We start from the raw sequence: 11,888 nt of genomic DNA on the forward strand, positions 1-11,888 counted from the left end.
TTACAAATATAAGTATTAGATCCATTCTTTAATGGCAAAGTCATTAGTGAGCTCAAATTTTGAACTTATTCGATCCATTCTTTATAAATATTAGACCCATTATCATTTTTAAACTTAATATATAAATATCGAACTGTACCAAATAAATTTACATGTGAAATATATATTTATATTGGGTCTAATAATAGATCCGATATATTTACATGTGAAACATATATTCACATGTAAATTTATTTGGTACAGTTTAATAGTTTTTCGGTTTATTTTTATAAAATAAAAAACATACCCTAATTATCGGTACAATTATATTTTTATATAAAAACCTACGGTTTTATTAAAAAAAACCTAAATATCGGTTCGGCATGGTACAATTCTGTCGGTTTAGTCGGTTTTTAAATATCTATTTACACCCCTAATCATTACTAACTGAGGAAAATAGCAGTATTAGACCCATTCTTTAACGACAAAGTCATTAGTGGGCTCAAATTTAAATGAAGGTTATAATTGATCCATTTCGAATAATACAAGGGCATTATTAGACTCATTCTATAACGGTAGAGTCATTTGTGGACTCAAGTTTAAACGGGGGTTATAATTGATCCATTTCGAATATCAAAAGGTCAATTTTGGGCCTTTTCCCTTAAAAAATTACCCTTTATAATTATTTCAATATCATATTAGGTGAGAATCTTGAGGTATACAATCTAGCATTAATTTTTTACTTTTAGAAGCATCTAGATAGTTCTAAGAACAAGCTTCCCTTTAACTTCTTCTTTAATTAGTTACTCTACATCGCATCAGCTGGTATAAGTAAGATAAATTAGTCAAAAAGTGGAATAAGAAGGCGATTTCTAAACATTTCAACATGTTAAAGTGCTGCTTCTACATCAAACAATTAATAAAAGGGAAAAGGCCTAACAATGACTTTGTGATATTCGAAATTGATCAATTATAATCCCCGTTTAAACTTGAGTCCACAAATGACCCTACCGTTATAGAATGGGTCTAATAATGCCCCTGTGTTATTCGAAATGGATCAATTATAACCCTCGTTTAAATTTGAGCTCACTAATGACCCCGTCGTTAAAGAATGAGTCTAATACTGCTATTTTCCTCAGTTAGTAATGATTAGGGGTGTAAATGGATATTTAAAAACCGACTAAACCAATAGAATCGTACCGTGCCGAACTGATTTTTAGGTTTATTTTAATAAAACCATTGGTTTTTATATAAATCTATAATCGTACCGATAATTAGGGTAGATTTTTTATTTTATAAAAATAAACCGAAAAAATATCGAACCGTACCGAATAAATTTACATGTGAAACATATATTTATATATTAAGTTTAAAAATAATAATGTATTAAAATTTGTACATTATTTATATTAATACATTATTATTTACAAATATAAATATTAGATCCATTCTTTAATGGCAAGGTCATTAGTGAGCTCAAATTTTGAACTTATTCGACCCATTCTTTATAAATATTAGACCCATTATCATTTTTAAACTTAATATATAAATATCGAACTGTACCAAATAAATTTACATGTGAAATATATATTTATATTGGGTCTAATAATTGGTCCGATATATTTACATGTGAAACATATAATCACATGTAAATTTATTCGGTACAGTTTAATATTTTTTCGGTTTATTTTTATAAAATAAAAAACCTACCCTAATTATCGGTACAATTATATCTTTATATAAAAACCTACGGTTTTATTAAAAGAAACCTAAAAATCGGTTCGGCATGGTACAGTTCTGTCAGTTTAGTCGATTTTTAAATATCCATTTGCACCCCTAATCATTACTAACTGAGTAAAATATCAGTATTAGACCCATTCTTTAACGACAGAGTCATTAGTGGGCTCAAATTTAAATGAAGGTTATAATTGATCCATTTCGAATAATACAAGGGCATTATTAGACCCATTCTATAACGGCAGGGTCATTTATGGACTCAAGTTTAAACGGGGGTTATAATTGATCCATTTCGAATACCACAAGGTCATTTTTGGGCCTTTTCCCTTAAAACATTACCCTTTATAATTATTTCAATATCATATTAGGTGAGAATCTTGAGGTATACAATTTCGCAGAATTGATCCATCTCACTCAAGTGTCATCGTAGTGATCCCTACTCCAATTGGAGTACTTGCTAATGTACGCAGCTGGAAGCCATGAGAGGAAAAGGACGACCTAAACGGAATCTTATGAAAATTCCGACTGCTGATCTGAGATCAAAAGATGCAAGGAAGGCAGTAATGGAGTTGTCTGTCTCACCAAAAGGGGTGAGAATTGAAGAACCAATAGGAAACACTACTCCGAGGAGCATGATAGGTGAGCATAGCAAGTTAGAATCAGATCCAGCATAAAATATGGTAAGCTGAAAGCAGTGATAGCTACCCCTGTAGCTACTAGTGGACTAGGCTATGGATCTGGGAGCGGGAAGGCACATATGCAATTGAAGACACCAAATAGCAATGAAACAGTTCCATACAAAGCTGATACTATAGAAATTCTCAAAGGTACTGATCAAATTGAGAAGGTAAATGAGAATCAATCATGGGCAAATGTAGTAGCAGGGAATAGATTGGCAATGAGAGGCATGAATCTTCAATATATAGCACCGATGATTCAAGATAGGGAGAAAATTGTGAAGCTAGATCTTGAGGATGTTGAGAAGGAAAATGCAAAATGGAGCTCAGCAATAATGTTGTAGATTCACCTACCATAGGAGCAATGGAATGATTCATAAATTCAGTGGGTAAATTCTCTACCAAACCTCAGATCTATTATCATAATGAAAATTATTTTGTACTCAGATTTGCTAATTTGGAAGAAAGGAACCAAGTGTTATATACTGGGCCCCACACTATCATTAACCGCCCCATTGTGATGAAAGCTTGGACACCAGACTTTAATCTGCACGATGAAGTCTTGAGAACCATTCCTTTGTGGGTGAAGTTCCCAAATCTTCCACTCAATTGCTGGAGTATGAAGGCACTAAGCAAGATAGGGAGTGCATTGGGAAATCCAGTGTATGCTGATGATTTTACAACTAGTACAGTTATAATTTCTTATGCGAGAATGTTAATTGAGATGGACATCACCAAGCCCCTTCCTAGAAGAGTGAAGATGCAGGACCCAATGGGAAATAAAATTGAACAAGAGATAAGTTATGTTTGGGAGCCAACCTATTGCAACAAATGCCTAAAGATAGGGCACAATTGCAATGAAAATAGAATACAACAACCACAAAAGTAGGCATATAGAGGGAGAGAAAACAAAGGCAAACAAGTCTGGCAGAGGACTGAGAAAGATGGACCTAAAACAATAATCAAGAGAAGGAGCTAACAAAGAGGATTGAAATAATAAAACCACCAGAAAATAGACCAGTGCAGGTTAGTGCAGCTGCAAAACAACCTAAAGAAGCAGGATGGACAACAGTCAGTGGAAAATCAGTAGCAAGAATGTCTTAAGCAAAGCAAGTTGAAGAACAAACACTAGCTGTCAACAATGGTTTTCAATCCTTAGGGATTGAACAAGCAACAAATGAACCAGGAACAAGCAGTATGCAGCTGAGGAGCTATGGGGCACAAGAGATGTATCAGGATACCCAATTCATACCAGTATGAGTGTGGTCAGATGGAATGTTAGATGGTTAAATAAAGCATACAAGAAAAAAGAGATAAAGGAGTTCATAAAGCAAAATAAAAAGGCAGTGATAGCCTTAGTAGAACACAGAATAAAGGAACAGAAACTAGTAGTATAATCAGTAAAATTACTCCTGGATGGCAGTGGATATCAAATTTCAGCAACAACAATAAGAGCAGAACATGGGTACTATGGGATCTAAAAATATTTGATTTTGAACCAACTGATATAGATGATCAAATCATTCATGGACAAGTCAGAACTCACTCAAGACTACTAGCATTTGGATTTACATCAATATATGGTTTGCATACTATAAAAGATAGGTTGAGTATGTGGCAGAAGTTGAGACAGATAAATAGCTTGCAACAAGGACCATGGCTAGCAATGGGAGATTTTAATGCAGTATTAAATAGCCAAGATAGACAGCATAGTACTATAATACAAGATATGGAAACAAAGGACTTTAGAGAGTTCATGAGTGACACAGGAATGAATGAATTACCTTCTATAGGATGGGACTACACATGGACAAATAACCATACATACAGCAGAATAGATAGAGGATTGGTGAACATTGACTGGATGATGACAATGCCTAGCCTGAGTATACAAATCCTAGAACCATCTTTCTCTGACCATTCCCCACTTAAGCTGATGATTTCACAAATACATAGGAAGAAAGCCAGCCCATTCAGATTTTTCAATTGCATTGCTGAGCATCCTCAATTTATTCAAGAAGTAGATCAAGCATGGAGCACAACTGGAAAAATGGGAAGCTACATGGAGTATGGAATAAACTAAAAAGAGTTAAGCAAGTAATTAAAGGGCTTAACACTCAACACTACAAAGGTGTTGAGGACAGAATCAAAGTAATCAGAAGGGTGCTGCAAGAAATGCAAGATAAAATGAGCAGCAGATTGCTGAATGCAGAATTAATTGAGGAAGAAAAGGAACTGAAGAGCAAATTAGAGAAATGGATACTGATAGAGGAAAGTATATATAGACAAAGGTCAAGAGTACAGTGGCTGAAGTTGGGTGACACTAACTCTGCATATTTCTTTGCTCATATGAAGAACAAGAACAATTTGAATGGTATTCATGCTCTTACAAATGACCTTGGGATGCAACTACATATGGAGGAGGACATAGAGGCAGAAATACTTGGTTACTATAAACAATTGCTAGGGTCAAATGCTCCTGCAATTTCAGCAATTGATCCAAATGTAATGCAAAGAGGGACAGTGCTCAAAAGAGATCAACAAGTTAAACTGATTCAACCTGTCACCATACAAGAGATATGGAAAGCTCTACAAGACATAAGTGATCTGAAGTCTCCAGGATATGATGGGCTTAATGCACTTTTCTTCAAGAAGTCATGACATATCATAGGAGAGGAGGTAACACAAGTTGTGATGAATTTCTTTGAGACATCACAGATGTTTAAGCCAATTAATTGTACCCCAATAACTCTAATTCCTAAAGTCAGAAACCCTGACAATATCAAGGAGTATAGACCTGTTTCATGTTGCACCACACTATATAAAATTATCTCAAAGGTCTTGATTAGTAGGTTACAAGGAGTTATAGATGAACCAATAGATAAGACCCAGTCTGCTTTTGTCCCTGGAAGAGTAATTATTGACAACATCATTCTAAGCCATGAATTAGTTAAAGGGTATGTATGGAAAGGAGTATCACCTTGATGCATGATGAAGTTGGATATGCAGAAGGCATATGACTCACTTGAATGGCCATTTCTTGGGCAGGCTTTGAATGCACTGGCTTTCCTAGACCAGTTTGTAATGACTTGTATGTTGAGTATTACATATACTATCATATTGAATGGCTCATCAACTCAGCCTTTTGAAGCCAGGAAAGGACTTAGGCAGGGGGGTCCACTATCCCCTTTTTCTTTTTATGCTAGCAATGGAGTACTTTACAAGAAGACTGAAGGCATTGCATCACATCCCAGATTTCAACTATCATCCTAAGTGTGCAAAGATGCAAATCATGCAACTTGGATTTGCAGATGATCTTTTGTTGTTTTGCAGGGGTGACATTGGCTCAATTAAACTACTATACAACTGCTTTCTGGAGTTTTCAAAAGCTTCAAGACTGGAGCTCCATATTCTTTGGTGGAGTATCACAAGATATGCAAGCAGACATACTGGAGTTCTTGGACATTCAAAAAGGGGAGTTACCAGTAAGATACCTGGGAGTACCCTTAAATTCTAAAAGGGTCTCACTAGTTCAATGTCAATCTCTAATAAATAAATTAGTGGGCAGAATTACATCCTGGACAGCCAAGTTATTATCATATGCAGGGAGGCTTCAACTCATCAAAAGTATATTGTTCTCTATTCAAACCTATTGGTCTCAGATATTCATGCTGCCAAAGAAGATTACCAAGTTGATTGAGGCAATTTGCAGAAGTTTCTTATGGACAAGGGACAACAATATTTCAAAGAAAGCTCTACTAGCTTGGGAGAAAGTTTGCCAACCCAGATCAGCAGGAGGTTTTAATATAATGGATATTGGTCTATGGAACAAAGCAGCTGTAAGCAAACAATTTTGGAATCTATGCAAAGAGAAGAACAAGCTATGGATACAATGGGTGCACTGCTACTACATAAAGAATAAACATATTTGGGAGGTGCAACTGAACCAAGCATCATGGATTATGAGAAAGATAGTGAAAGCTAAAGAAAATTTTGAGGCAGCAGGATATAACTATGAAGATCTAAGGCAGATGCATGATTGCTCTATCAAGCATATATATCATAAACTGCGAGGAGACTTTAGCAAAGTGAACTGGAGGAAATTGGTATGCAACAATGTAGGGTGTCCTAGGTGGATATTCATGCTAACTCTGGTTGCAAATGACAGACTATACACAAAGGATAGATTGTTAAAGTGGAGCATTCAAACTGATCAAACATGTCTTCTATGCACATTTGCAAATAAGTCTATACAACATCTATTCTTTGAGTGCCAATATGCGGCTGAACTATGGAAGAGGATGCTCAAATGACAAGGTATTAGCAGGAACATATATGGTTGGTCAGAGGAACTAAAATGGGCAGAAAACTGGACAAGAAGCAGGAATGCAAAAACATAGTTGTTCAAGATGGTATTAGCAGGGAGGTTAATTTCACTGATGGTCATTGAACTATCTTTCAATTTCACTAAAGTCATATAACTATTTTTTGTCACTTAAAAGTAACTAAACTTTATCATTGTCACTTAAAAGTCATTTTGCCTCAAACCCCTACCATAAATATGATATGGCATTAAAGTTTATGATAAAAATCCAAAAATAAATGCCACATAAGCTAATATGGGTCATACCCATTTTAGATCCATTTATCTTTTAATATGGTTTGATCCATAATCCAAATGAGTTTCGATAAAAAAAAATATTAATTTCACATTAGTTTAAAATAATTATCCTATACTACAAAGTTTTGCCTTTTCTGTCACAGCACATTCAGAATTATTCTATACTAAAATAATCGATGCTAGAAAATTCTTATTTTGTTTGTATGCCCCATCCGAGTCATTCATAATTATTCTATACTAAAATAATCTATGCTAGAAAATTCTTATTTTGTTTGTATGCCCCATCCGAGTCATTTTAAAATACTATTGTATACAATAGTATTTTAGCTTCAGTAGAGTTATAAAATGACTCAGATGGGGCATACAGACAAGATAAGAATTTTCTAGCATAGATTATTTTAATATAAAATAATTATGAATGTGCTCAGAAAAGGCAAAACTTTGTAGTATAGGATAATCATTTTAAACTAATGTAGAATTAATATTTTTTTTATCGAAACTCATTTGGATTATGGATCAAACCATATTAAAAGATAAATGGATCTAAAATGGGTATGACCCATATTAGCTTATGTGACATTTATTTTTGGATTTTTATCATAAAATTTAATGCCATGTCATATTTATGGTAGGGGTTTGAGGCAAAATAACTTTTAAGTGACAATGATAAAGTTTAGTTACTTTTAAGTGACAAAAAATAATTATATGACTTTAGTGAAATTGAAAGATAGTTCAATGACCATCAGTGAAATTAACTCATTAGCAGGGTGTGTCTATTTTGTTTGGCAGGAAAGGAATGGTAGACTATTTCAAGATAAAGCGATGAACAGGGAGATAATTGGCAAGTTAATAGTACAAGAAGTGCAGTGTCAAAGCAACAAGGAAGTAGGAAAAGCTCTAAGTAAACTGGATTACTATTGAATGTAATAGCTAGAAGTAACATAAAGATAACAATAGGAAGCACAAGGGGGAGGAAGTATAGGAATATATGTAAGGGTTTTTTGTATTGATTGTAAATATTTTTTCTGGTATATAAAAGTTTAATTACCAAAAAAAAAAAATATGCATTCAAATAAAGAAAAAGTGAAAAACAAAAAAAAAAGAATTAAACATAATTGGAAAAGGAAAAAGCTTTTCACAACGGATCATATTGAGAGCTATCCACTATAAAACAAAACATGCAATAAGAAACATTTAATGACAAAAATCAGCAATCATTCACCCAGAATCCAAAAGAGAAATAGAAATTTACGAAAAGAATAATAAACTGAGAGCTAATCTACTAGTATTATTCAAAACATGGAAAAATAATAATAATCTAAAATTAGCATTTATTCCCAAATCAACCAAAAAATGGGAAAGAAAAACAGACGAAATAAAAAAGAAAAGGAGAAAAACTTACAGAATCCACAAAGGATAGAATTTAACTCACGTCCCTGGATAACCAAAACTAGATTGCATGGGAATGGTGAGGATAAGTTGAAATCTTCAGGAATGATGTATACGATGGTTGGTCGTTTCATTAATGAGCTCCGAGGGCTTTTTAAGCTAAAATGCTAGCATCCAAAGAAACAAAACTCTGGTATTATGGATTATTAGAATGTTTACTCAGTGTTGCGTTTTCTTTTTCTAGGTTCGTTCTATGCATTTCAACATACTTATGTGATGGTTGCTTAATCACGTAATCTAAATTGATTTTCTTTCTTACACTTAGGAAGAGATTTTCATTGCTGTAATAGGGAACTTAATTAAGGTGGAAATAATCATGGATAATAGGTTTGGTTTTTTTCCCTTTTAATTAATGTGATGGTTGCTTTCATCAGGCTACTGATGTCTCATTTTAACTGTGTTCACTTTTTCAGTTTTTTGGTGTCTCTCAAATTCCCAACGAATTACAATCTTGAGGGGGAATCATGAGAGTCATACGTCATTGTTGAAATAAAGATCTCTCTCTATATATATATTACTTTACTACTATTATAGAAGCTGGGGTCGTAGGGCAGTTTAGGAAATTGAGGTTTTTGGTAGTTGCCACGTGTATATTTGATAGCTGCTACCAAATAGATCTCATAGCAAACAAAAGAGATACATATGCACACTTAGAAATGCAAGGAGGTGCTGGTTTAAGATAATTGATTACTCCAAAATATTTTAAATTAATACATATCTTAGCAGGATATTCACGAGGGGCTAAATATATGACCATTATTAGTTGTAAATAATAAAGAATAATTTATATATCACTACTAACAAAAATCTTTATATATGGGATTTCAAATTATATTCATGAACTCGCAGGATTACAAATAATCTTCACTGGATTTTAGTGATTTTCACTTGCTTAAGAGAACAATAATATCTTAATTTATTACCTTGCATTACCTCATGTGTTTACATAAATTAGGTTACAATGGAGCTTTTTTCTGAAAATTCATGGAATGCTACAAATAGTGAATCTCTTTTTGTCCCTAATTTTGCCACTTACAACATTACCAACGCATGTATTGTTTATTAAATTGAATTTAATGTACTCTGGGGATTTATTTGAACACCCAAAAAGGACATAAAAGTGATAGTTTTAGGAAAACATTATAGTTACACATACACCCACTTTTATACTTGCGTAAACGGATTTTTACACGAATAGCATGTCATATTCATTGTTTACTTTTTCTAGCTATATACATAATTTATACATTAATTATACACATATAATATTTAAATTATATATATAATATAACTATTTTTAGTTTAAGTAGTTGGGTGGTCGATTATTTGGATTAATTTATTGTTAACGTAACAGTTGCAACGAAACCACTTTGTAATGTCCGTTGGGCACCCGAATTTATGAATTGGATCTCACTTAAATGCTTACTAAAAATTTAATCTTTGTAGAAAATTAATTTTGATCAAATATAATTTAATCAAACTTGTTATTTCTCGACCAAAGAAGAAATTGTTCTAAAGGTAAATCATATATTATGTTACTCTAAGTATTTTTTAAAGACTACCGGTGTAAAAAAGTTTCAAATTTGTATATACTGTTTTGTTGAAGTATTCTAAAGTCTAAATCGCATAAAACAATTAGCTTGCTTATTCTATGAGACTAATATTTAGCTTGAGATAATTACCGAGATTTTCTCATGAAATCAAAAATAAATAATTGATAGTTAGACAAAGTTGTGTTGCAAACTGACAGCAATTGCACAACATAAAAATCTCTTTTTTTATAAATAAGAAGGAAAAAAAGAAAAGAAAAATAAAACTACACCCCAAGATTTAGCATAGAGTTATTGGGCCCGTGCTCAGCACAGACTATCTGTAACTAGTATATATATATATATATATAAATGTTTTGCTTAAACTTCATAAAGACGGACATTTTCTTTCTTTGAGTTTTTTCAGTTTTTCTTTCTGTGAGTTAGATTAATTGTCCATTTATTTACAATATGAACTCAGTCAGACCTTGCTTCAGATAATGGCGATCACTGATTATGCCTTGGTCTCTTGCAGATTACCCAGGTTTATGGGTTTTATGATGAATGTTTACGGAAGTGAGTCCTCGTAATTTTTACTTTTTGTAGGTTCCAATATCTCATTGACTTTCTTTTTGGACTGTATAATTGGATGGATACCTGTATTTAAAATTTCCTTAATTACTTGACTTTCAAATTGAAATTTTAACAATTTGTAGATAAATCCTATAGCACATGTATGGTTGGTATATACATTTGTCGTGATTTTTTAAGAAGTAATTAGTTCTTATGGTTGCTTCAATGGGGTAGTACCCAATTAACTTGATGCAGATGATGCACTTTGGTAATCAGTAAAGCACGAAATCTATAATGGTAATCAGATGCTATATGAAACTGCTGGATTTAAGACTTTTACCCAACCGTCCGTTACTCTATATCCCTATCAAAAAGTTAGCCTAGTTTGTCGAGCACCAATATTGGGAAATGAAAGAGGTTTTTATTAAAATTTATTTGGACATGTGATTCAACTTAATTGTGGAAACTGTAAGGATGATATGTCTGCCCGAGACAATACCAACTACTATGCTGAGTGAGGCAGAGTTTGATTGTCTTTTGTCTCATACTTGGTGTAAGATTGAGTATGCTTGAGGCAGAAACATTGCAAGAATTCATAGAATCCCTCTGTTGGAAGGGCCATATGTTTGGTTTTCTTTTCTGCGTTTGTTCACTTACGTAAAATCTAGCACACTCTTTATGCTACTTTTTTTTTTTTTTTGGTAATTTAATTTTTATTACCACGTGGAAATATTTACAGGTATAAACAGAAAAGCTCCTCCTAAGTTTGGACAGAATGCCCCAAACTCAGTATACTACTCATTCTACCTATCTTCATTCATGCTATGGGTAAAAATTCAAATGTTGCATTTCTTTCCTCAGTCTACTCTGCCTATTGCCTATGCAATGTACTTCTTGGATTATTTGCCTAGTGATGTCTTCACTGCATCTCCTCTCCTGCTTAAATTTCCTTCGATTCCTTTCCATCCACAGTTGGTATACAGCTCCTGCAATGCTCATTCTATAAATCTCAGCTTTTGATCCCTTACCTGTGACATGTTTTGTGGCCCACTCAACCTCCTCAGCCCACCCATATATCCGTCTTGTAATCTCCTGCCATACTATGCTAGTAATTTCCCCATGTGTCTGTTGAAAATGTACACGCAAAGAAGAGATGTCGATGACTTTCCATCTCTTGATCACACAAGGGACATGCTTGGTTTACTTGTATCCCCCACTTACACAGTCTGTCTTTGGTATACAACCTTTCCTGTAATGTTAGATATAATATGAAACTCCATTTTGGACAGCCTTTGTTATTACATATCAATCTTCTCCGGCTTT

The 11,888-nt window shown here is 33.4% G+C and overlaps 2 protein-coding genes across 2 annotated transcripts; both read left to right on the plus strand.

The window, feature by feature from the left end:
- Positions 1-2,913: 2,913 nt before the first annotated feature.
- LOC142174657 (uncharacterized) lies at positions 2,914-4,476 on the plus strand. The gene is made up of 3 exons (XM_075240494.1): positions 2,914-3,193; positions 3,553-3,647; positions 3,817-4,476. The coding sequence occupies exons 1-3, from the start codon at positions 2,914-2,916 to the stop codon at positions 4,474-4,476; spliced, it is 1,035 nt and encodes a 344-aa protein (XP_075096595.1).
- A 611-nt stretch (positions 4,477-5,087) lies between these two features.
- Positions 5,088-7,935, plus strand: LOC142174658 (uncharacterized). The gene is made up of 5 exons (XM_075240495.1): positions 5,088-5,306; positions 5,403-5,628; positions 5,727-5,878; positions 6,056-6,499; positions 7,804-7,935. The coding sequence occupies exons 1-5, from the start codon at positions 5,088-5,090 to the stop codon at positions 7,933-7,935; spliced, it is 1,173 nt and encodes a 390-aa protein (XP_075096596.1).
- Positions 7,936-11,888: the final 3,953 nt, after the last annotated feature.

Source organism: Nicotiana tabacum, chromosome 20 (assembly GCF_000715075.1).
Source record: "Nicotiana tabacum cultivar K326 chromosome 20, ASM71507v2, whole genome shotgun sequence".
Classification (NCBI taxonomy): Eukaryota; Viridiplantae; Streptophyta; class Magnoliopsida; order Solanales; family Solanaceae; genus Nicotiana; species Nicotiana tabacum.

What these genes read in the sequence shown, in the direction of transcription:
- LOC142174657 (XM_075240494.1), top strand. Translation starts at nt 2,914, where the DNA reads ATGAAAGCTTGGACACCAGACTTTAATCTGCACGATGAAGTCTTGAGA. An exon ending in TAAAATTGAACAAGAGATAA is followed by an intron (nt 3,194 to 3,552) that starts GTTATGTTTGGG and finishes TTCAATCCTTAG; the next exon opens with GGATTGAACAAGCAACAAAT. An exon ending in AGGATACCCAATTCATACCA is followed by an intron (nt 3,648 to 3,816) that starts GTATGAGTGTGG and finishes CCTGGATGGCAG; the next exon opens with TGGATATCAAATTTCAGCAA.
- LOC142174658 (XM_075240495.1), top strand. Translation starts at nt 5,088, where the DNA reads ATGAATTTCTTTGAGACATCACAGATGTTTAAGCCAATTAATTGTACC. An exon ending in ACTTTACAAGAAGACTGAAG is followed by an intron (nt 5,629 to 5,726) that starts GCATTGCATCAC and finishes GTTGTTTTGCAG; the next exon opens with GGGTGACATTGGCTCAATTA. An exon ending in TTCAAAAAGGGGAGTTACCA is followed by an intron (nt 5,879 to 6,055) that starts GTAAGATACCTG and finishes TATTGGTCTCAG; the next exon opens with ATATTCATGCTGCCAAAGAA.